General features: G+C 41.5%; 2 protein-coding genes across 2 annotated transcripts; one reads left to right on the top strand and one right to left on the bottom strand.

Annotated features, from left to right (window-relative positions):
* Positions 1-915: 915 nt before the first annotated feature.
* zgpat (zinc finger, CCCH-type with G patch domain) lies at positions 916-5471 on the bottom strand. The gene is made up of 7 exons (XM_084016050.1): positions 5323-5471; positions 4150-4816; positions 3606-3739; positions 3216-3380; positions 2852-2965; positions 1843-2254; positions 916-1460 (listed from the first exon to the last, which is right to left on the bottom strand). Exons 2-7 carry the CDS (start codon positions 4755-4757, stop codon positions 1322-1324), a joined length of 1572 nt encoding a protein of 523 aa, XP_083872176.1. The 5' UTR covers positions 4758-4816; positions 5323-5471; the 3' UTR covers positions 916-1321.
* A 482-nt stretch (positions 5472-5953) lies between these two features.
* tti1 (TELO2 interacting protein 1) lies at positions 5954-25438 on the top strand. The gene is made up of 14 exons (XM_084016047.1): positions 5954-6092; positions 6728-7472; positions 8438-8775; positions 8861-9143; positions 9624-9801; positions 10178-10470; positions 13404-13820; positions 14540-14699; positions 14948-15115; positions 15437-15588; positions 16502-16642; positions 17467-17671; positions 23687-23774; positions 24465-25438. The coding sequence occupies exons 2-14, from the start codon at positions 6747-6749 to the stop codon at positions 24697-24699; spliced, it is 3384 nt and encodes a 1127-aa protein (XP_083872173.1). The 5' UTR covers positions 5954-6092; positions 6728-6746; the 3' UTR covers positions 24700-25438.
* Positions 25439-25989: the final 551 nt, after the last annotated feature.

Raw genomic sequence — 25989 nt, 5'->3', positions numbered from 1 at the left:
GTAAATCTGCTGTTGGCTAGGCGGCGGTACCCTCAGGGGCCCGAGGCTCATAAATGGGGTAAAGTGTGAAGCACAGACCCTCAAGGGATCCCATTAAATCAACACACACGCAGCATTTTTGCCATTTTTCCCCCTCCAACGATCAGCAATTTCAGCGTGATCCCTCCAGTCCCCAGCAACCTAAAAGTGCTGCCACTCATCGGATCGGAGTGCGAGCGTGGCTTCCCTCAGGATACAGAGTGGAGGGTTCATGAGGTGTGCACGTGCGGCTGCCCATCCAGAGACTTGAGGGAGGACTTAGAGTGCACTGTATCTCCCTGCCGGTTGCTTTAACATGAGTTATTTACTATCTCTTTCACCTTAGGGACAGCATGATTGCTGCGACTTGCTGATGGTCACAAGTTCTCTAGCTGGAGTACTGTCACAATGAAATATCAGCACATTTCCGCTGGCCTGACTCTTCACTTGGGTGAAAATAAACTTTTGTTTTATTTTGCCGTTATCAGTTGTTCATAAAAGAAGGATGAAGACCTCATCCACAGCTACCTACTGTAACATCACAACTTCATCCTTTACTTGAGTGTGGAAGGCAGAAAAGCAGACACACAGTCGCTTCCAACCCACCCACCGCCTACAGGCAATGTGTGTCCGATCTACGAGCAGACAAGCTGCTCTCCAAATTCATTATTTAACAGAGAGGTTATGGTCGTAGCTTCAAAGACGCGGTGTATGAGCCGGTAAGAGGCGTGGGCTTCCCTTCAGAACTGTGTAAAGGTCTCCCAACTCCCGAGGATGTAATTTAAAAGTCAGTCAGAAATCCGAGTCAAGGTATACTGCAGTAACCACCGGAGCAGCCTCTGGCCAGAATTATTGAAACCTCTCCCCGAAAAGTATAACAAACTCACACATTAAAAATTCAGTGGAAGAGAAACATTTCTTTACACTGGAGTTTAATTGTGTAAAGGTAAATGGTTAAAAAGAAAGAAACCGCACAGGAAAAATGCACTGTGACAAAATGCTCATCACAAATAAAATTTTGAATGTAACCTTTTTGTGAACTGTACAATCTGAAAACAAACTGCTCATTCCTCGAGAAATAATGAGAAGCAGAAATGATCTTCAGCAAATGCTGCATTCTGCATAAAATTGGCTTCATTGCCGGCTCCAATCCACGTTGTTGGTGAGAAATAATGCAAAAAAAAAAATGTCTTTCAAATAAAAAAAACTAAGTAGCAAATAACTGGCAACAAGCAAGGGACAAAAGTTCATTTCAGACAGGCAGTGCTTCACTTTTTCCACCAAGTCTTTGAGAGAGCGGATCTTAAAACTCTGTCATCTTCTTGTGTGTGTCAGCCTTCCTGTGCTCTCTCTGGATGGACAGCTCCTGGGCTTTCTGCTGGGCCAGCAGCCGCCGTGCCGCTGACAGCTTCTCTTCCAGCTGCTTCACTCTGGACGTGTCCCTTTGCGCACACAAATAAACAAATAGGTTAGGAAGTGGGGAGAGACGGGGAGACAAGTTGGTTTTAGCTGCACTTTCCAGAATAAGCTGGCGACGGAAAACAATATCTTGACTTTGCATCTCTACACCTTTATTTACATTTTTTGCACAACACCCACAGGCCATCTTGACGGGAGCTTCATAGCCACTAGTGTGCTCATATTTTACATGAATTATTGATGTGCATTTATGTAGGTATGTGGTTGCTAATATGTCTGTGCTCTTTTTGGGGAAGGTCGGCTCCACTGGAATTAAGTGACCATTAAGGACGTCTTGGTTCAGTCGCCAACCTTCACAGAAGTCAGATTAGACACCTAGAAAAGTAGACAGGAGTCGGTGCTGACCTGCCAGTCTGTCTGCTGAGGGACTCAGTCAGTTTCTGGATCTCCTTCTCAGTCTGGGACACCCTCTCAGCAGCCTGGAACACTTTCACGTTCAGAGTCCTCTTGGTGCTTTTCCCCCCCTTGTAAGCCTCCACGCCCGTCGCTGCTGACGGCGCAGCAGCAGCACCCTCTGCAGGATCACTGCTCTTGCCTTGTAGCTTTTGGTTAAGAAAGTCAAAGACGTTTTTGCGCCCTCCGGTGGTGGCCCGAGTCTTTCTGCGTCTCTTAGGACGGCCTGTTTGCTTGCCATCTTTAGATGTCTTGCTCTGGGTGCGTCTCTGGGTGAGCTCGCCACACTCGTCCAGAGACTTCCGTTTGGGCAGGACTACTGCCATGACCGGCTCTACTCGACCCTCCTGCATCTTTCCTAAGCCTGAGAAAACAAAAGTGAAAAAGTGTGCAAGACAAAAAGGTGCAAAACAAATGATTCTTGTTGGCACTCATCTAATTGTTTTTATTGGATCTTTTGTGTTGATTGTGTGCGAGACCCAAGACCCCTTTGAATGATTTTTGTTATTTGCCTTGATATGAGGATTTCCCAGCATATATTATTGTGATTGTGAACTTAACAAAATGTTTTTTTTTTTATTTAGGTACACCTGGCAGCCACAGTGATAGAGCAGAGGGACCTACCCAAATTCTGAAGCTAACTGCTTTGGTCAAAGGCAGAGGCAGAAGGATTTTTTAAAACTAGCATAAGTGTGTTTGGGGTAGGAAGGAAACCCCGGGGGGAAACCTGAACATGGGCAGAACATGCAAAATATGCCCCAGTCAGCCCTGGTGGTTATCAAGCCGGGACCGACTTCTTTTGGGAGGATATAAATAAATAAGGGTTAGGGCCCGAGCACCAATGCAAGGAATTATTACTCTTACACAATTGAATGACTTATCTTATGTTGATTTGATCAGGACGGAACGTCATCTGACTTCAGAACCTAAAATATGGTAACTGTTGTGAACTTGCGCTTACCTTTCCCATATTCATAGCCCATTTTGAGCATAAGCTTGGATCCGATGCCTCTTGTATGTGCCTCCCAGCCACCAAAATGTGACATGTCTGTGGAATCGACAGCAGAGTCCATAACTGTCGGGAAGCAAATGAAAATCAACTCAGTCAGTTACTTTGTCAAACAACTGTCAAACAAATGAATACCGTAATTATTTTTTACTGGAAGGAGAATGAAATTCAAGGTCAATAACTGCAGGAGGCTTATCATTTGCCTCCATAGTTCTCTGAAAATACAGTCAAGTCACATTTTTATCTTTAGCGAGATTTCGAAAACTAGCTCATGTTGTGATTGACAGGGGTATGGCAACACATAATCCATAGACACCTTTTGCATAAGCCCCATCATCTCCATCTCCAATGTCGTCCAGTTCAGAGTCGGAGGAAAGTGGGTCGTCTTCCCTCAAAGGCGGGATAATGCCGTCGGCCTCGACCACGACATCTTTCAGCAGCACTGAGTCAAACTTCACAGTGTAGAAACCGCTGTCAATTTCTACATTGAGAGAAAACCTTTTTGTTAGCAATACACTCAAACTGAGACACAAACCGTTTCATCTAAGATTGTCTTGGTTGTTTTTCTTACAATTGTGCAGTTGTATTCAGATTACTTGCTGATGAAAAGGTGACACAAATAAAGTTCAGTAAATCTTGTGCCAAAACTGTCAAGAGTTTAATTTTGAAATACTTCATCAAAAAACTGGCCCCCTCGATGAAATACCTTTGATTTTGGCTGGGTACCAGATGCCGTCCTCCTGTCGAGCCAGGCAGGATGAGCCTTCTTCAAGGTTACTGAGGTCAAACTCAAGGAACTCTCTGAGCTCAGACACATACACCACTTCCCCGTGGGAAAACCTTCAATAAACATAAAGACAGAGACAGAACTGAAATCCAAGTGAATTATACAGTGAATAATTCAGATTCAACTAATATGGCCTATTGAAGCTCATTCTGTACTACCAAACACAGTTTTATTCTTGCCAGAGGGAAAATCCAGCATTTACACCGTCATGGATCACCAAAAGATTAGCAGGTCAATAGGATGACAGTTCAATTATTAGATATAAGGTGCAAAGGAAACTACATTTCACATCGCATATTTTAAGACTATTTCCCATAGCTATGGCCAGCCTGCATCATGTGGACAATGGGTGACACTTGGTGGATGATATCTGCTATTACAAAGAAGGCAAATGTTGGCAAGTCAACACACAACATTGCTGGTGTAAGTGTGAAAAGGGTAAAGAAAAACAGTGGTACTTTACCTGCAATTCTCCAGGAAGCGACATTTGTCCTCCAGGTAGAATGGACAGGGTTTCATAGACTTCTGGGTGGGGTAGACGTATAGCACTCTCACTTGTGCCTCTTGTCCATCTGACGGTTCTGATCCCACCACCATGGCGTTGTGATACTCCAGTGTCCCCCATGTTGTCCGGTAGGGTGCTCTTACTTTGGTACCACTGAGTGCATCTTCTTCTTCATCTGCCTCCTCCTCATCTTCATCATACTCTTCCCCACCACCCTCCTCGTTCTCCCTCTCTCTAGTATCAGAGCTACTACCTGACGACTCTACGACTTTAGAGTAGAAAGCAGTTAACTCGTCGTCCAAAGTGCCGTTTGCACCGTTTGTGTCCGCTGCTGCCTCTGAGTTGTTTGCCTGAAAAATACTGTCCTCGAGGCTGGCCAAAAGCTGACTCTTTTTCACAGACACCAGGCTGGACTGTGTGAGCTCTATCAGCTGACAAAGGTCGTCTTTCAGTTTGAGCAGGTCCTCCTGCTGGGAAGGGTCCACGCCAGCTGACAAGGCTGTCTCCACCTGCTGCAACTGGGCACCGTAGGCGCTGATGGCTGCCTCAAGGGTTCCTTCATCCATGCTGACACTTGGCACAGGGCAGGGCAGGAATGCAGCGCATCAAGACACCTCGAAGACACCTGAGGGAAAAAAAAAGAAGATGGTCGTTTTAAAGTGGAATCTAGAGTAGATGGACTGAATGAGCTGCACTCCTGCAAAATGCAGTTCTTCTTTCACAAACATGCGAGGATACAATCTGTCCTTTCCTGTATCGTTTTTAAAATCATATTTTAGGGGCTATCTATCTATAAGAAGGACTCAGTACATTGGCAGACTGAGTCTGGAAGGACACAGTAAAAGAAAAGATGACCGTGATCAAAGATTTAGGAATTAACGTTACCACTGAAGCAACGATAACGTTACGTGCTTTACTGTAATAACAACTAACGTGACGTCGTACACTAACGTTATGTTCTAGATGCTTTTACGTAAGATTCATAAAGCTGTCGTGTCTATTTAGATAACACTTTTCCCAAAGATTTAAGATAGCTATGACCTGCAAACCCAGCTTTATATCGGAGCTAGTTCTAGCTAAATGCTAGCCGTCTCTAAGCTAACTTCTTGACTATTATAACACTAGCATTACCTTCGTAATTAGCCTAGCTGTCATATATCCACTTCACCCACGGACAGAGAGACAGCCATGAAAAGATGTGCTGTGTTAAGAAATATATCAAATATCTAAATTTACATCGGGGAACAGAACAGTAACAACAGATACCGGTCCAGTATCAAGCTAGAATGGAGACTGAATGTACACCCACTTTCTCTCTTTCAAAATAAAACTAATGTCTTCAGGCATTGGACAGTTCCGACTATGGTTGTCACAGCGAACGTTAACTACTGATAGTACACAGTTAGAAATGTTAAACTAGTGTCTGAAGGTATGCAAGATAATCATTTTCCATAGGTCTGTCATTCATATGGTAGCTTTTTGAAAGAAGAAATATCTATTCTCGATAATAAAATAATATAATCGAGTATTAAACCACTGACCCAAAATCCAATGTTTCATTGACGTGCCAAAATTCACACGCTTTTCTTCATTTTTTTCACTTTTTCTTTTACAGTGAAAGCATTGATATTTTTAATAGTTTTAATAACGAGTGTTTCTTTTTTCAGTTCGTACTGGTATTTCTGTACCTTTATTTTGAAGATGAATTGCCAGACCCGGAAGTTTTTTTGCCAACGTCAAACGTGCGCCATCGACGCAGAAACATGACGTCGGCTCGAGTTCAGCGAGAGTGCAGTAACTTCATCAGTGTTTGATTAGATCATTTTTCTATTTTAAATAAAACCTCTTCTGTGGACTTATTGCTCCGAGCGGTGGGTCCACTTAATGCTACTAATGTGAAGGTAGGCTTCCTGTTTGTTGACGCTAGTAGCAGCGCAGCTTCAGCAACATGCTGGATGCTGTTAGCAAGCTAACTAATCGTTAACTTAACATTTCATCACCCTGATACTGTTTTTTATAATAAACCGAGATCCTAAATGTCAAGAATGGGAAGAGTTTCTGGCAATACAAAACATCAACATGACCAAAACCATTATCACAACCAATAATACTAAAGCATCCTTAATTTGAACCATTATTAATAATGCCAGAGAGGAGATACCGTTTATTTTCTCTCCGACCAATTTACTTTTGGACATACAAGTCAGTTTTTACTTAACCTGCCAAAAGCGGGTACGTCACTGGTCAAGTATATCTCCAAGGCCAGTATTATTAATATACTTTTGGATCATCATACTGGGTCACATTTGTAGGTTTCCAAAATTTAAGAACTGTCAGAGGTGATAAATAAGTGATTTAAATGGCACCTGTAAAAGTTACTGTACAGTATGACAAGTGGCCATTACATATTTAATCTCAAAGTCAAAATGTAAATGATTTAAGGTCTAAGAATACATTAATTTCAGTTTCCAATACTAAAAAAAGGCTTGAGTTTTCTTTATCTTATTCTTGCATTTCTCTTTCCGCACCCTTTCAGTAAAGTGACCCCTGCTGTCATGCCTCCAATCATGACTCATATCAGTGATCCGAAGATCGCATTTGCCTACCTGCGCCCGGCCTGTGTCCTCCTCACCCGAGCACCCACAGTCGCCAACGTGGAGACGCTGAGCTCCCAGTTAAAAGAAGTCAACGATGCCACTTTGCAGCAGCTCCAAGAGTACGTCCTCTTCCCTCTTCGCTTCGTCCTTAAAGTCCCTGGGCCCAAGAAGGACAAACTGGTGCAGGCTGTGGCTGACGCCATGAGCCATGTCCTCGAGAACACTTGTGTCCAGAACTGGGAGACCCTCCGCGACCTCCTCTCAGAGCTTTGCCTCTGCCTGTGCTCACCAACCGATCCTGGGAAACCTGCAGATACATCAGAGGAGCTGAAATTGGCTGTGCTGAGATGCCTGGACGCACTGCTTCATGCTGCCTACGGTGATATAGTCTTCAAACTCTTTGAACCAGTTATGCTGCCCGGACTGGGAGCTGCCATATCACTGCTGCTGGCATTGGGAGAGAAGGAGAAATCTCGAGATGTACAGACAGCGGCATTGAAGTGCCTCCAGGCTTTGACTCAGCAGTGTGACTGCACTCAGGAGCATGTAGTCCCATCTTCAGAGGAGAGATGTGCTTTAGGCAGCACCATGGCTTCATTCTTACCTGGGATCACTCTGGCAGTAGCCAGGATCATTACAGGAGATCTGAGACAAGGCCATGCAGTCACAGTCCAGGCCATCAAGGTAACATATCTTATTTGTTCATTTTTATTTCCTGGTGTGTGAAAATGCACAGTTAAGTCATGCTTTACTATTTTAACTACTTTACTACCTATGAGACTGCCATATAATCTTGCCAAAATAAAATTAGGCTCACCAAGCTGAGGATTCTACTGGTGGACGTAATAGTTATGACTAGTTTCAACTTTAATTTTGAATATTAATGTGTCAATTATTCGTTTTAATAACTGATATACAGTAGTATAACATGTCCATCACAAGTAGCTGTTACCCAAGGTGACGTCTTTAAATTGCTCTTTTTGTCTGAAACCAGAGTCCCAAACTAATAAATTCACAGCTAAAATAATCCAGAGAAAATGAGCAACGTATTAGATGAATTAATCTTAATTATTCAATAGATTTTTACAGTGTATAGTTTAAGTTTTTGTCAATTAATGTGCTCTTCATCATCACAATGTATATGAAAAATATGCTGCACATTATATAATAACTATGCAAAGGGAGTGTCCGTTGATAGTCAGACAGTCTGATAGTCAGCTGTTTCAGAAGCTTTTCCATGCAGACGCATACATTTATAACATTTAAGGTATGTAGTATTCATGTTATTGAGTGTCATTTTTAATATTTAGAGATAGCAATGTTGACTTAAAGTGCTTCATTTAGATTTATTGGTTTGAACAAATAAATACATCCCTACCGTTCTGCTGAAAATGTCCATTATACCTAACTGAATGTAGAGAGAGTGATGATCTGTATATAGATATGTATTGACTCCTCCATGCCACCAAAACTAATATTGTTGGAAAACAGCTTGTACAGTAGATGCAAGGTATGACAACTAACCACATATAAAAGAGCACAAAGAGAGCACGTCTACCCAAGTTGGACTTTGAAATTAAAGTACAATTGAAAAAATAAAAAAAGGGATTATATACTTTTCTTTATGCCACACAATCATTGTCATTCAGGTTTGGTACAAGACTGTGGGGCTTGTCATGGAAGACACCCAGCTTCAGGCCAGTGACTCCGGGAAGACTCCCTCAGCAGACCTGGGGAGAATCTCACAGCTGATGGTCCATCGGACACAAGGCTGGGTGAAGAGCGTAGCCGGGAAACTTTCTGCCCTCCTGAAGAAGATCATCTCCTGCACTTCGTCTCACCAGCACTGGAGGGTTCGACTAGAGATGGTGGAGCTGAATGACCACCTGCTGGTCAGGTGTAGCCAGTCACTGGGAGAGTGTGTCGGTCCGCTACTGGAAGCACTGGTGGGAGCAGTGAATGATGTGGAGCCCAGAGTCCGAAAGAGGTTTGATTTGATTGATACTTCTGTGAGGAAAAATGATTTCAGATTAGATGATAACAGGATGTTTAATGAAACTTTTCTCCTCTAGGTGTGAACTTGTTCTCAGGGAGGTATCTCAGAGGAACCAGAGCTGCAGCAGCGATATTACCAGTAAAAGCAGCAGCGCTGCTCAGACCTTCACTGACGTACTTTCAGAGAATCTGCACAACCTGGCCACCTCCCTGCCCAGACTCATGAGGACTTCTGATGACCAGAAGAAGTTGTTTGTCCTCAACGTGTTTCTGGGTTATTTAAAACTCCTGGGGCCGCTGGTCTCCGTGGTACTAAACTCAGCTGCACATCTCAACAGGATTTCCAAAGCCTTGATGCAGGTAATGTTAGCTGCCACTGTACAAGATTATGCTTCATGTTCCTTTCGAATGGGAAATGAAAGTGAAAACGGCTTCATGATTGTTGTTAGCAAACTAAGTTAAAGGGGTCATATCATGCTTATTTTCATGGTTCACACATTGGCGTTTCTATTAGAACATGTTTACATGTTTGATGTGCAAAGAATCATTATTTAGTCTGATACTTTCTGTCGAATATACCTGTATTCACCCCTAACACGCTACATAAGTATTCATATACGTAAGACAAAATTACATGTAATGTTAATATGTTAATTATAAATGTCTCATTTTTTTTTCTGAGTTGCGTAGTTAATATTAACCAAAATGTTTCCAAACTGTGTTTTGAAGAGAAAATGACATATTGTGCATTAAAATGGTCAATTTCTGAAACTAACATATTCTGTCTATGAGACGCCTCATGGATTCTGACTGTGCCGGCTTTCTTGTTTGCCTTTGCAGGTGCTGGAGCTGGATGTGATGGATGTTCGCATTGTGGAGGAAAGGAGCTACGCTGCTACCATAGAGACGAGCTCCGGCACTCATGATTCATCCACTGCTCACACACAGAGGAAACATTTCCTCTACTTCACAGATGAGAAGATCTTCTCGGTGCTCATGGAGATCTGTCGAACATTAGGTATGAATACTGTTTCGTATGAACTCATGGGATAGGCTGTATCACAAAGAATGTACAGTACATTAACCATCTTTAATGTATGTCAGAGAGATAGATATTATCAGTACAATGTTTTTTTTAAAACATCTACAAAGTGGAGGTTTCAATGCTGGATAGTTTAATGAATAACAATGCATCATATTTTCGCTGTTGAGTGTGACGTTGTTTGTTTGAGTGCTTCTTGAGAAAGGTGCAAGCAGCAACAGGCCGAGCATTCAGCCCGTTCTAAACATGTTTTCAAAGAGCAATGCACTAGTGGATTAAAGCTGACTGCATTTGCTTTAACAGCTCTCATTACAAAAGTATAACAAGTAACTTTCCCTCTGTCTATGTTTAGGTTACTACGGCAACATTTACCTGCTGACGGATCACTTCCTGGACCTGTACCAACAGTCTTCAGCATACAGAAAGCAGGCTGCCATGGTGCTCAATGAGATCGTCAGGGGTGCAGCAGGCATCGCCGTGGCAACAGAGGCTCAGGGTTTGGAGAGCCAAGTTTGGGAACACTCTGCCACTCAGGAAGACCTTGAAGGGGCAGTGATGTCTGTCATGGAGGAATACACCAGTCTGAACAACTGGCACTTGATGACTGTCAGTGAGGAGACGGAGAGAGACCGGCAGGACAAGCAGGTGAGGACAGTTTCTGTCCTGCAGATTAAACGGGAGCTTTCTTTCTGACAGTTTAACATTGATTTGGTGCCATTTTACGCAGCAAAGAGGGAATAGTTTGCAGGTCGCAGCCGCATTTATGCTATATCTATTTGACATTAGTGTGTTTATGGAGCAGCTACAGTTTTAGCATAGCCGAGCTCTGGTTGATCTGAACTCCATTCATTAAACAAGCATTATATAAGTTGTATTTTATAGGTTTTTTTTCAAATTGTCGTCATTATGTAGTCACATCGGCATCATTATAACGCTAACCGTATTCAGTGACTACAGAACCTACAAAGCAGCAATAGTGATTATTTCAGACTGATTGATGAAACATTGTGTGTGTCTACATGGAAGTAAGCCCCTCCTCCTCTCAGCGCATTTTGACCGGGTGACACAAATATACACAAAGGGTCCTGCAAATAAATATAACTGATCCTGCGGTCAAACATTTTTGAGGTAAACATACCTTAAGTCTGCTCACTTTTAGCTTTCCAATCAAAGGATGTGTTTTAAAGGAGTCATCACCCGGAAATAGCAATTTCTCTTGTTAAAACATGCATATCTGTGTTTGACCTCAGTTGAAAATTGCCTGAAAGGCTGGAGTTTGAAAGTGGCGCCGTTTTTTCGCTTCTGCTCTTTTTCCGAACAGGAATAGCACACAAGGGTGTGCATTCCTAAAGCACGAGATTTTGATTCTGCGCCTTCGGTGACGTCACCGTGGCGGCTACTTGCATAAGCCCACCCCTCTTTCACCACCCAACCCCGCCCCGTCCGCTACCCGAAATCGCCGAAGCGCCACCATTATGTTTTGGAGTCTGCATGCAGGCAAGCCCCCCCGGCTCTGTCCTTCCTGCGGCGAATCAACGCGCGCCTCATTACATATTATACAATGCACATCCGGACCAGTCAAAACCTCGCGCGTAATCTCGCGTGATAAAATCGCGGTACGAAAAAGGGTCAGAACAAGCTCAATGTTTGATTAAATTTTTTTTTTTTTTTTTTCTAATAAGTTTTACGAATTGATCCAAAGCGATCCAAGGGGGACTGGATACGTATAAAACCAGGTGATGACTCCTTTAAATCCCTCTTGTACCTCCACACGTCTCAACTATTCGGTTCCACTGTGAAATAACAGACTATAAAATCCATCACAGTACAGAAACTAAACTTTTTTTCCTTTCCATTCAAGAATGGTGAACATGGGAAGACACTTTTAAAACTTGATGCTGCATTAACTTTTCTTATGATATGAATATTGCATCATCATCAGCAGTCCATCAGAAAACGTATCATGTGTAATAGATGATCTCGATGATACTTTGCTATATGATTTCCAAATTTGCCATCTCATTTTGTATTCTGTGGACATTTCTGATCGTGCTCAGCCTATGTTGCACAACTCTTTCTGCATTTCAATGTGATGGTCAGATCTCTTCACTCCAAACAAGAAGAGATATCCACTTTTCACTCACTATATGGCCTTGGACTGACCGCAATGTTCTCTTATGGCTTAAAATATGGAACAAGGGGTTCCTGGGTTGAAGTGACGGCTCTAAAGTTTCAATCCCAGATCATTTAGCTGACAGGCAGAGAAAATATCTCAGCGTCTCCAACAAACAGAGGCCTGAACACACTGACAGTACGGTGTAAGTTTGTAGATGAACTTGCGTTTTCTCTTTGTCAGCTAAAATGTGTGCCAAGAGGCTCAGCACCAAAGCAGAGTATTATATACTAGTTAGAGGGAAGGTGTAGCCACTGTAGAGACTGCTGTAGGGTCAGAACAGCTATAGAGAATAGATAAGTGAACAATGTAGAAACTACAACAACTACTACTACTTTCTGATGGCTGATGTGAGCTACATTCATTGGTTATATAGGGAAATCAAACAAATAACCTTTATGAGTTGTGGGCTTGAACAACTCAAAAAGGCAAAAAATTGAATATTTTTAGACTGTTTTCAATGTTGGTCATATTGCTTTGATCCGGCCATCTGAGTGTCTTTTTCAAAAAAACGTGTGTGGAGTTTTTTTGTGCCAAATGTATGGTACCCTGTAGCGAGCGTTTTGCTAAATTAAATGTGCTCTCTAGAATTCTTTTTTTATTTATTAAACAGTAAAATGATGCCTCTTGTTGGAATTTGCTACGTTTCTAAGCGCTTTACTACCTCCCAAAATGGACTGCATTGTGTCACATCCTCATGTGCATGCAGGAGATGCTAAAAATGAGGTTCAACTCTCACAATGCTCCATAGTGCTGGTAGTGGTCCAAACATCCACAGGCTACCTTTAAGATTCTTTGAAAAAAAACATTTCAGCGATCACACCTTCATCAGACAAGATGAAATGACTTTCGGGTTACTGATGGAGGCCTACCTGCAGAAACACTCATCCATCAGACCTGTTACAAAAGTATGTCCATCCGATCACTCAGGTCAGGGGATCGGTCGCTCGTGTTTTTGAAGTTGTAGAACCTGAGAACACGCTGAGCTTGCACATTAGGCTGCCCCCTGCACTGCCTGTTTCTAAATCCCATCCCTTAAGACCCATTTTTATTCTTTGGCGTTTAACTCTCTGTAAGAGTTTCTCTACTCTTATGGCCTTACTGTTATAGTTTTATGTTTTATTGATGTTTTATTTGTCACTTTTATGGTCTTATAGTTTTATGTTATTATGTTATTTTAATCTATTCTTAGTTTGTATTTCTTTGCTATATTTGATTGTACATCACTCACTCACACGAATAAAGTGTGCAGGACTTCTAGTTCCCTCTCCATTTCAACTTTGATGTTTTTCTCCTCTTAAAAAAGGAGACTGTCCCCTCGTACATTCATGTGTTCAAATGAATAAACTTGTATAAGAAACCTGAATGATGCATGATAATGACATTTATCTTTGTCTTGCTGTAGATGCTCAGCCCATCCGGACTCCTCTCCATATCCAACAGTAATGTCAGCAACACGAAAGCAAACTCTCTCCAAGTGATTCCTTCTTCATTTGGCACCCCGTCTTCCTCATCAGCAACCTCCACAATCCACCAGCTCAACAGCAACATCTGGCAGCTGTGTATCCAACTCGAGGGCATCGCCTGCTTTGCTCAGGCACTGGGGCACAACTTTCGTCCCATTTTGATGACATCACTGTACCCCATACTGGAGAAAGCCGGGGAGGAGACACTGCTGGTCAGCCAGGCAGCGATGGGCTCCATGTGGGACATCTGTAAGGCTTGTGGCTACCCCTCCCTGAAAGAGCTGATCAATGATAACGCTGACTACCTGCTCAATGACATATCCCTAAACCTGCAACGGCTCAGCCAGCATCCACAGGTAACTGTGACACATTGGCACGTTGTAAGAATACACAATAGCACTGCAAAAGGAGGAAAAGTAGTTTTCTTTTAAGAAAGACAATGGTTTGTACAGGAAGAGGAATTAAGTTATTCACTTTTATCCCACTTTTAAAGGACAAATTCAACATGAAATTGTATGAAAAGTGATGGATTTTTTAGTTTTATCAAATAACATTTGGACGTTCATTACCAGATACGGTTGTGCATATGATATATCATGTAGGGCAATTATTTATCATCATTTAATCAGTTGATTTGTTTTGGTGTATGGATTGTCAGGAAATAGAAAGACAATTTGACATTAAGCCCACTGCCTTTTCATTGCGGGAGTATCACTCCTTTTTTTCTGCAGCATTGTTGTTGTAAAAGGTTCTGAGACGGAAAGGGGTGACAGAATCGTGATTTTTCAGTGATTACGGCGGAATCTCTGAGGGAAAACACCTATTAAAAGTTCTCTGAGCTTTAATTAAAGCAGATTGCTTCGTTCGACCAAATGTCCAAACGCAAAGATATTCACTTCAAAGTCATTGGTTAAAGTTAAAGTTGAATCTGATTTTGTCAAGTAAAAACCAGTTTGATTCTAGTCCAAGTCTTTCTTCTACACCTTCTGTAGGTGAAAACTGTGAATGGGTCGAGGGTTATAGGTTTGTTAGCCCCTGAACATGAATTTGATCATGTCCCTGTTTTGTTGGCCAGGCTCCACGGGTGTTGACAGTGATGTTGACCCACTCTGACTGCAGCCTGCTGCCTCTGGTCGGGGACATCGTTCAGGATGTGCTTATGGCTCTGGATCTCAGCTACGACCACACAGCTGCTCTCTTCTGCTCTGTGCTGCTCGCGCTCATGAAGGCACTGGGTGAGATTTCAACTCATTGATCACATGTGATGTGTCATACCCATAACATACTGTAACTTTCCACATTCCACCACGCTTCGCCTTAGCATTTATTTCAGGTATAGTTGCAGGTGCAGTTTATATGTAGCAGGTGGTCTCTGAGAAGTAGTGCAACACAAAATAAAGGGAAAAAACTTGCATACTACCAGTTTTGCGTCAAACATCTCAATCCATCACTAATCTAACCTGTTCTTGTTTTTTTCTATTAGCAAGGTGGTTTCCCTCCAAATGTGGTAGAACCAGCCAGTCTACCAGACCCAAGACCACCTCCCCCGACGAGGAAGTCCTCAACATCCGCCAGTTCCTGCTAGATCACTGCAAACAGAAAGCGCTGTCGGAGGGCATTGGAATAGAGGAGGACGACACTGAAGATCTTGGTAATTCAGTGTGGTGTCTGTATGAGGACAAAACAGGAAATCATATTTCATTTTAGTATAGGTTTCATGTTGGAGAAGTGATATTAGTTGGAACATATCAGTAATGTGAATAACAAAATGGGAAATATAAGAACCTACAACAGGTCGATCCATTATCAAATCAAATCAAATCAAACTTTATTTATATGGCACTTTTCATACTTAAAAGTAGCACAAAGTGCCTCACAGAAAATAAAAGCAAACAAAACAAAAACGAAAAAAGATATGAACACGAAAAAAGATATGATTATAAATCCTCTATGACCGTCGCTGTCTCTCCAGAAGTCCCTCCGCCCTCAGAGAATGAGGATGTTGAAGATATTGGTGGTCCTGATGTGAAAGCAGAGCTTCCCGCCCACCTCAGCATCACTAAAGAAGTTATGGAGCGCTGCATACATCTGCTGTCCGACCCCAGTCTCAGGCTCCGACTCAAGGTACTGTCTGTGTTGAATGGAACCCTTTTAATTTGTATTCATACTGTTGAAATACGTTAGTTTTGTCTCTACACTGATGGCTTTGTATTAGTGTGAGAAATCACCCAGCCACACATGATATGATCATGAATATCCAATGGAGAACTGCCTTTTATATGGTATTAAAAATGCAGTATTTAGTATATAACACAAAGCTCAGTCTGTTGCTTGCTAATGTGGTTGTCAAATGAGCACCACGGAAGGCTCATTATGAGTTATACCACTAAAATATTATAGATAGTTTGGGTGTTTTGATGTGGGGTTGTAAGAGGTACTTATCCTTAGACGGTGTGTTACCTAATGTACAGTAGATGACAGTCAGCATGTTATGAAAATTTGCAATATCAACAATATTTTCTTTGTTTTAACTTGCCAGACAGAGTTTACCAACAGGGAACTGAACTGAAAGTGAAAATTAGAATTAGAGATGCTCTCTTCAAATGTCACTTAAGTTAATTTCTTTGTAATAAAATAATGTTTAAAAGTAGCGTACATTAAAAATGATATTGATTTTGGTGGCTAAAATATGTGACTTGCTAACTTCAACTTCTTTACTCAAAAGTGGAAAAACTACAAAGTGAATATTGAGTCATATTATTAATAATAATAATAATAAAAAGATGAATAATTCCTCTCAAATGCATCAAACTGAAGTAACGAGCCTGTTTTGAAAAATATAAGGAGTAGAACGTACAGATATTTGTTTAAAAATATTAAGGAATCAAAGGTAAAAAGTTGTAAGAAAATGAAATACTAATAGTATTTAAGCACAGCAACAAAATATTTGTACATTCCAGCTCTGATTTTTTTCTGATAAAAGTGTGACTGTCCTAAAGACACACAGTAATGGTGTTGTGCATGTGTTTGTGTGGAGGTGTTGGACGTGCTGGAGCTCTGTGTGTCTGTACTGAGTGAGAAGGAAAATGAATTGCTGCCTATGGCCCATCGCTGCTGGCCCGCCCTCCTACAGAGACTCACAGCTGATGACCCTTTAGCAGTCCTCCGAGCCTTCAGGGTACGTAAACAAGTCTTTACATCCACTTAGTTGTAAAAGTGTTAAAATGGCCTTTTTATGAAATTGATCATTTAGTGTTAGTCGATCATTTTGTGACATATGCTGCTTGATATTTTGGAAACACAAACATTTTATTCGCAAATGTTTAATGTTGTATTACTATATCATTAGCATATTATGTAAAAATATATTATATGAATAAACTTGTGAATATATTTTTTATCTAAAATCAAATAATATGTATATTATAGTATAGTCTTAGCTTAGTATGAATACAACTATGATGCTTTCTTTTGGTCGGCTATTTCATTGTTCATAATTCTGTGGAACATTTTATTTCAAAACATTTTAAACTAACAAGACAGGAAAATCAAATTGCTTGTGGATTGTCTTCCCAGAACTGGCTTTTCAGACTATTTCAGAGCATCACAGAGAATGAATAAGGCCTCTACCTTGTTCCCTGATGAGTGAAGATCACACTTGTTTGTGATCATTTCTCAAAGTACAGGTGTCTATTGATTCTGTTGTCACTCTGAATTTGTCTAAACCTGTCCCTATTAGGCTGGTTTTGTATCTTTCTGTCATATTTTCCCTGATGAATTGACAATATCTGATATAAGTGCTTTGTGAATTGTCTCTCATCACTGCTGCTGTCAAACTGTACAGTGGTCATCAGCAATGTGACAGCTTCGGGGTTTAGTAAACACTATGCTTCATCCAGGGGACAATACGGTGTCATTTGTCAAGGACACACCGCAGGGACATTTTATTACATTTGAACAACTTGCCGCGTACACGCTTTACATGCCAAGTCTCTCTGCCAGGTGCTGTGCACGCTGGGTGAAACATGTGGCGACTTCCTGAGGAGAAGGGTATCCAAAGAGGTCCTGCCCAAGCTGAGCGCCTCGCTGGTACGGCAGGCTCCGATCAGCGCCAAGGCCGGGCCCGTCTACACACACACCTTGGCCTACAAACTGCAGCTGGCTGTGCTGCAGGGACTGGGCTCGCTGTGCCAGAGGCTGGATCTGGGTGAGAGAATAGAAATCACACTCCACACAGCTTTCCCAAGACACAATGATCCATATATTACATATTATATTACATTTTATGTAATACACGTTTTTTTTTTATTTATAAGAATATGACATACACATTTCTTCATAATGGCAACCTTATTTTTAAAAAAAGGAAATATATACATTGTAATTTTTGGAAACACTTATGTGCTTTCTTTCTGAGAGTAAGATGAGCGGATCAATGATAATGTCGTTGGGAGCTGGAGTTAGGATATGGTTCTTCATGCTTCACATAAAGACTGGATTTGCTCCACTCTGTCCAAAGTGACATTGCCAACATTACCAACACATCTAAAGCAGTCTTATTTACACATTTTTTGAATTGTCATCAACAGAGATGCATTGACGATTTTAAATTTGAAGAGTAATTACATTATTTTTTCAACAAGCATCATTGTGGTACCGAATTTGGGAACCTTACGGTCAGGAAAAGTCTTTGGGTTGCTCCTCGCTGTGTTTGCTATTAATTGTTACAGGATATAAATCTACCCAAAGCTCTATCAATCGTAGTTTTTTCCTTTAAAATAGGTGAAAGCTTTCCTGCATGCCGCAAATAGGACACTCTTATTTCCTAAACCCTTACCATGGCACGAAAACGCACATAATGCAGTGACTTGTTTTACCACCAGATGGCAGTCTTGTGTAACAGTAAAAAGACAGGCAGGCGTACCAAAGCGGGAGTTTGGGCATCTCAATTGTCCTGTTTTGCATTGAAGACATGATCGAGTGTTGCATTTTTGACAAATCGAAGGAGGTATCTTAAGACGCAGTCAATTTATTCCATTGGCCTTCCCGACAGTCAACACGCTTTCAGATGTTTCTTCCACCTGCTAAATCAGCATTGTTTTATTAACCTTCCTTTGTTGATAGCTGCATCCTAGCACATCCTGTTCATATCAGTGTAACAGTCATTCACACCATTTCCATTCCCAATAAAATCCTCAATGGAATTTGATCATTAAAAAGGCCTTCAGGCTGTGGCGGTGCTTGAATCCCACACATAATAAAGATGACTTTGAACACACGGACCATAGCCAGTTGAGCCAACGGGATGCTGCCGAATCCTTAGTTGCACTTACGATAACTGCCGCAAGCAACTGTTCCCCCTCAAGCTCCATTTCACCACAATCAAGCAAGAAATGCTGTTAAATCTGCACAGCAATCAGCAAATCTCAAGGCTACAGGAAGGGAGGACATTTAATTAATTAACTCGACAGTGTAATGTTCTTTTACTGTTGTGTGTTTTGTGCTTTGAGTCGCCTTCAGCATCCGAAACTGTTCATTCAAATTAGCGAGAGGGCTCAGTGCCAGTGTGTTACCAATGATATAATTATGAGCTGCTTGTCTAATTTTCATCAATCATTAAGTTCATTAAGCAGCGATGTCCCTGTCACAGTCATACTGGGTTGTGGTTGCTCTAGTTTTCTGATACTGCTGAGTATTCAAGAAGAAACGCAGGACTTCTAGTGGAACAAGGAGCATCTGTGCGACTTCTTTTCATCTCTATTTTGGTGCGTTTACTTATATCTGAGTGGATAAGTGTTTTTTCAAAGTATGTTATGAAAATAACACGCTCAACAACTGCAGTCAGCTGTAAAAAAATTAAAGGGAAAATAGGCTTGTCGTTAATTAAGAGGTAATCAAATTCTCTTCTGCTTCTTAAAGACAGCGAGGATGCAAAAAGTGTTTGGTGGGGTTACAGCGGCACACTACGTAGAGGTTACATACAGCTGATTCAAAAGGCTCATTGTTTTTTTTGTTTTACAGTACACAATGGCAGTAATTCTGATTGAACAAAATGCAGAGAGGTGTAGAATATTATTTTAGGATTTTTCGCGTGGTGGCACGGACATTAACGTTCCTGTCCACCTCTGCAAGACGTGGGATTCATTCTGAGTCGTGGTGTCTCCACCATAGCGAGGTATGACACTCGGTGATAGTGTGACGCTCACACATGTCACACCCTCCTGCTGAAGCTCATCAGTGCCAGATGAAAAGGTCGCTCGCTCTCTGAATGCAGGGCTGTCTGCAGCTCTCCCCAGGCCAACAGTAGAGTTAGTAGTGACAGCACTGCAGTGCATGGGGAATTCCAAATTAGGCACGGATGTGGAGAAATATCGATTTTTAAAAGACATTTGTTTAAAAACAGTACAATTTACAGTGCTAGTAGCAGCCCAGCTCTGTCTGTTATCATGAAACATATTCTCTGTTGTCTTCACACAAGGACCCTGTTTACAGTAAACTGCAGTAATCAGTCTCTTTCTGCAGCAGGAACGATGTGTGGGAATCTCAGTGGAAATCTGAATAATCAGAAATGGCTGTTTTTATCATTGAAACATGAACATTGAGTCCTAATCTTTAACAGCAAACACAAATTACATACAGCATAATGCAGGAAAAAGACCCATGTGTATAGAAATACAGGCAGACAAGTATTCAGACACTATGCATAACCGTAACCGTAAATACACAAGATACATACTGCATATTGTGTTAAATCTGTTTTGTGCTGTTTCCTATAGTCGAGGGTCTGTTGTTCGCGTTGACAATAGCTTGGTCACACAGGGCTCGTTCAAGGAGACTGTGAGGGAGAGGGGTTTTTGGCGTTACACACTGGTTTTGGCGGCAGACGACAATCTCAGGAATAAAGGAATTGGCAGCGGTACGCTTTTGTGCCTCAGCCTCTTACCACACAGTTCTCTTCAGACAGTGTCGGCGCTTTCACCTCTTGAGTCTCTAAGTGTGCAAAGAAAAGGTGGGAAGCCATGAAATACCATCTCCGGTGATAGAGAACATGACATACACTGTTTGACTAAGGATGAACTCAGATCAAGTGGCACGTTCCTTTCTGATGCCGATACGAAGGTAAAACAAACAACGAATCTTAGTTTCAGTTGAATCTCTGCTCCAAGTTCACACACTTTCCTCAAAAATGGTGCAACATGACAACATGACAGGCTTACGACGGGAGTTTCAATTGAAGGCTTTTTCTCTATTTGACAAAAACTGTGTGAATCTTTTTAAAGCTGCTCCATGAAGCAATTTTCTAGTGATATAGCATTAAATGACTGTGTATAATAAGAAATAGAGATGAACCCACAGAAAATCCTCCATGTGGAGCTTTTTTAGCCTCCTTTTGCCCGTTTCTTTTCCCGCCTGGCAAATTAATTTCTCAAAACCTTTTTTTTTTCTCCGGCTGCAGCAGGCAGCTGTTATTAGTGGGCAGAACCACATCTATCAGCTAAAGAGCCATAAACGACAAATAAATGCTTATGTAAGTACAATGTCAACTTACCAATTAAACTTTATAAGTCTGATTTTAGGGTTTTAGCTTGTTTTACTGCAAGTAGACACATTCAAATAGTACATAACTGTTTAGTAACCAGCAAGTTATTGCTCCTTTTAAAGAGTTATAGCATTACTCAACTTATTACTTGACATCAAAAGTAATTAGTTAGGTTACTCATTATATTGACATGTTATTTCTAAATAACATTTCAGTAGGAAGTTCAGTAAATCCTGCAAATTTATTATCTAAAATAATAAAAGGTGCACATGGAGACGCCCCCCACAGTCCACGTGCCTTCCACCTTCTGCTTTGTTCTTCAAATTAAAACTGAAGTTGGGAAATATTACAGTCTCCTCCTCTGCCTCAGGGTGCGGTCAAAAACACGTATTTGCCTGAAAGTTCTATTCGAAGCAATGCAAAGATGCACAGACTTACTGTTCACATCCTAATCTTACCTGGCACAAAAACAAATATGTTGTGGAATTGCAGCGTCCCTGGGAGAGTAATGCATGACAGCCCAACAGCGAGGTGGGTAGTTAGTAACCCATTATGGTTGACCCCTTCTCCCTCAACAATCCCTTCAGTCTGTCAGCTGGTGAAATCATCAGCTGTGAGTGGTCGTCGTATAAACCCGCCTCTGCAGCCACAGCTACACCATTACGGGTGTAATGATACATTCAGCTCACACGTTGGTTTGATGCTGGTTTCTCGCTTTGCTATTAACACAGTATTGCAAACAAAATTAGAATAAACACAATCATGCTTCATTTTTTAATATTATTTTTACTGTGTTTCTAAGAGCTGAGATTATTTTACTTTCCTTTATTACGATTGTAATTGAAATATAATAAGACATATTCTCAAGGTTTGTCAAAGGTTTGCAAAGTATGTGATTGTGGTTTTGAACAGTAAATCTCAAACTGCCTTTTAACTGCCACGTAAGCCGAATGAAAAAAACGTTTTGCATGTGAAACGGGTTAATTAGCTTTGTGGTAAAGTCACATTGTGACAAGTCAATTAACTGAACATGATATTTTCATAAACATTCATTTTGTGTCTCAAAGCATACCTTCTGTATCATCTATTTCACTCTAAATGGACCATCATTTACTAAATGAACATCATGCCTTATTGAAGAAGACTTGAAACTAGAGATTGAGACCATAAACTCATGTTTACTGAGATAATAAATCAAGTGGGAAGTAGGGTCACTTTCTCATAGACTTCCATGCAATCAGACTTACTTTTGCAACCAGAGGAGTCGCCCCCTGATGGCCAGTAAAAGAATGCAATTCTTGAAAAGCAACCTTTATCCATTCAACACTACAGACTACAAAAAGGCAATAGCAGCACTCGACTGGAATGTATTCAAGTAAAAAAAACACACATTGCTGTTACATTAAGTAAAAAAGGCTTTAATGATCCTTGTTCATGATTTTAGTTGCTGGCTGTTGACGCTCTCCTCCTTCATATCAGAAGGGGAGAGATTTGGAGTTGGAGATGGAGAGACTGGAAAAGCAGGAGAGAAACAGTCAGCGGCTGCAGCCTTACTCATGTGAATACCGATTTGGCTACAGCTTACCTCTGGGACGCCTGCAGCAAGCCAATTACCAAGCCTCAGTCACAGGGGGAGAAAGACAGAAACACAGATTGACTGAAGCAAATAATACGTTTCTGCCGCAGTTCTAGCTTCACCGTTATTCGTTTACTACAAACTCTAACAACACCTGACCGTTTCCTCTTGAGTAATTCTCCCTTCTCTGCTTCCCTCCAAGCACCTTGTTTGCACAAAAGACTACAGGCCATTGCAGCACCGGCAACGGAAGCAAAAGGGATAAAAGCACTTGCTAAATAATCACATTTAACTCTGAAATGTGCACTGCTGCTTTTATTCTTGACACACGGTGAGCCGGCCTGGTTCAAGCCGAGTGTGGGTTGAATTGGCAGCGTAAGCAGAGAGAGAGGGGGGGGGGGGACATGTTTTGAAATGAGGCTTGAAAGGCAGCCCAGTTTGCAGCTTAGGGAATCACTAAATGTCTGAGAGAGAGTGAGAGAGAGAGAGTGAGAGAGAGAGTGAGAGAGAGAGAGACCATGAAAGGTGCAGCTAGAGAACAGGGGGGGTAAAACTGCAGCAAGTGAAGGGATGAAGATGAAGGGAAGGATAGAGGAAAAGGTAGCTATTTCCACACACATCCACTCCTCAAAGGGGGAAGAGTGGAGGTGTGAAATCCAGAGATGTGGAAACAGCCTGCTGTGAAATTTTTCCTCAGCCGTCTCAGCAGTTTCTCTCAGCTCGTTAGGAGTTAGGTAAAGTCCAGGCATGATCTATTTCTTTTTCTTTTCTTTCATCTTCTCTCCTCCTCCCTTTCCAATCTACCATCTTCCCAAGCTGGACCGTGTTCTGGGATCTGTGTGGGAACTTACATCTTGAGGTTTTGATCATGGGGATTCTAGCAAACTGCATAAAAAGCTGATATTGATATTGGCTGCTTGTTTTCTGATATGATCATATGTTTCTGCTGGTGACTAAATTTCATTATGATATGTTGATATTATGTAAAAATGTATTGTTTCCATACATACATTGCATACACACATAAGGACATGTATTTTACAACAGGGCTCTAAGACGTTATGGAGGATGAAGTGCAGTAAAAGTCCTGTGTTTGCTTTTCTCAGGTGAGGCAGACCTGGATGCTGTTTGTGAGGCCTGCCTGCCCTACCTGAGCTGCAGACAAACAATTAGACTGCAAGAGGCCGGCGTAAGGTGAGCCCTTATCCAAGTCCTTCAATTTCATGCTTTATGGTTATGCTCTATCTTTTCTACTCCTTGTGGGTTTCGCCTCCTTGGAATTGTCATACTCCTCAAAGTTGTCAGTTTTCTTCGTCTATTCTTGTCCCTTATTGTTAGAAATTGTTGGATGTGCACGTACGACTGATGGCTGATACTTTTGAGATGCTCTTGGGAGGTGGGTCCCTGCTTGGTAAACATGAGCCTGCTGTCAGCTGCAAAACGATCTTAAATAAACTTTAGGAAGTATATTTAAGGGGCCAGTATTCTCTGTCAGAACTGCTTGCGGGATGGTCAAACGCTTCGGTAAGCCCTTTCTGACATAAGATTGTGGGGAGGACTGATGAGATGGCATTCACACCCACTTTACAATGTGATCGCTCAGTTATGCAGAGGTGAGAGAGGAGCCAGCATTTAAACTTCTCTCTTTAGCTATCTTTTTTTTTTTTTTTTTTTATGTAATCAACCATGTCACTTTCCATGTAAACAACCATGTGCAACATTATGAATGTCTTCCAGGGGAACCTGTCTGAAAATGTGTACTTATTTGAATGTCTGTCACTTTGGATTACCAGATGGTGTTTTTCCATCCCATTTAAATAAAATAATATATAATATAGTCCAGAGATAATCCTCTTCCCCTGTATCTTTGGTTCCTCTCCACAGCGTTTTCAAACACTTAATCCAGGTGGACCCGGATGCCTTCTGGTTTACTCTAAATGAGCTGCACTGCCCGTCCTCCTACACCCCGCCCCACCCAGACCTCCATCATGTTCATCTGAACGGCATGGGTCGACCGAGAGATGAGTACTCCGACAACGTGCTGAAACTGCTGAGGGAGGAGTTTGGCTCGGTGGGTGAGATCGTCAACCTGCCAGTCAACTTAGGAGCTGGTGATTGATGTGATCGACTCAGCCCTCACATGGACGGCTCCTTCAACCACTAACTGCTACAAGTCAGTGTACTGAAAGAAAATCTGACTCTTGTGCCAAATCACAGCCATCAGATACAGATGTGATAACCTTCATGCTCTATACAGCTCTGATAAGCAGCGAGGGACAAAGGGAACATATCAATGAAGCATCTCTGCTGTTCACTCTCCTGCTGCAGGCGTAGAAACATTCCCGACAGGTCTTCTGCATTAGGAGACATGCAGTCACAGTGCTGATGTATTTAATTTCATGTGAATACATAAACTGTATGGAGATGTTATGTTTGCTGTCATGTTATATTTGCTGTTGTCATATATATTTGCTGTATGAGTATTTTATACAGATTGACTGACCCAGATCAAGACATTTATTTTGTGACCCTGAACCATTGTTGATTAAATAATCACCTATTATCACCTCATCCAAATCAGTATGGTGTTTTCTCCTGATTAGGCCTAATTCATGGATTAGGCCTAATCAGGATGCTGATGATGATTCAGAGCTAAAATTGTGAGTATTTTCTGTTGTAAAGTATAAAGTATAATATGTATAATTTGATCAGGTCAACCACTGCAGGCATCATACACAGCAAGTGAGGTTTTTTTCTTGCAAATATATGACTTTATAAGCTCAGAGAATATTCAAGTTTTATTTTCTTATATTTGTGAGTTTCTTTGTGAAAATGGAACACTTAAATTTGAGTTTTTCTTCTCAGAAATGTACGACTTCTTTACGTTTTTTTTTTTTTAACCTACAATGGTCCTAATATGCCCATATATACACTCACCGGCCACTTTATTAGGTACACCTGTCCAACTGCTCGTTAATGCAAATTTCTAATCAGCCAATCACATGGCAGCAACTCAATGCATTTAGGCATGTAGACATGGTCAAGACGATCTGCTGCAGTTCAAACCGAGCATCAGAATGGGGAAGAAAGGTGATTTAAGTGACTTTGAACGAGGCATGGTTGTTGGTGCCAGACGGGCTGGTCTGAGTATTTCAGAAACTGCTGATCTACTGTGATTTTCACGCACAACCATCTCTAGGGTTGACAGAGAATGGTCCGAAAAAGAGAAAATATCCAGTGAGCGGCAGTTCTGTGGGCACAAATGCCTTGTTGATGCCAGAGGTCAGAGGAGAATGGCCACACTGGTTTGAGCTGATAGAAAGGCAACAGTAACTCAAATAACCACTCGTTACAACCGAGGTATGCAGAAGAGCATCTCTGAAAGCGCAACACGTCGAACCTTGAGGCG

Source organism: Eutrigla gurnardus (genome assembly GCF_963514095.1).
Source record: "Eutrigla gurnardus genome assembly, chromosome: 8".
Lineage (NCBI taxonomy): Eukaryota > Metazoa > Chordata > Actinopteri > Perciformes > Triglidae > Eutrigla > Eutrigla gurnardus.
Note: the sequence above shows the minus strand (reverse complement) of the source record. Positions and strands in the feature narration are given on the sequence as shown.

Coding starts and splice junctions, on each gene's coding strand:
- zgpat (XM_084016050.1), bottom strand. CDS start 4,757: ATGGATGAAGGAACCCTTGAGGCAGCCATCAGCGCCTACGGTGCCCAG. Junction 3,381..3,605: donor GTACCCAGCCAAAATCAAAG/GTATTTCATCGA, acceptor CTCTCAATGTAG/AAATTGACAGCGGTTTCTAC. Junction 2,966..3,215: donor TGATGGGGCTTATGCAAAAG/GTGTCTATGGAT, acceptor GCTTCCCGACAG/TTATGGACTCTGCTGTCGAT.
- tti1 (XM_084016047.1), top strand. CDS start 6,747: ATGCCTCCAATCATGACTCATATCAGTGATCCGAAGATCGCATTTGCC. Junction 14,700..14,947: donor CGCGCTCATGAAGGCACTGG/GTGAGATTTCAA, acceptor TTTTTCTATTAG/CAAGGTGGTTTCCCTCCAAA. Junction 23,775..24,464: donor CTGCAAGAGGCCGGCGTAAG/GTGAGCCCTTAT, acceptor TCCTCTCCACAG/CGTTTTCAAACACTTAATCC.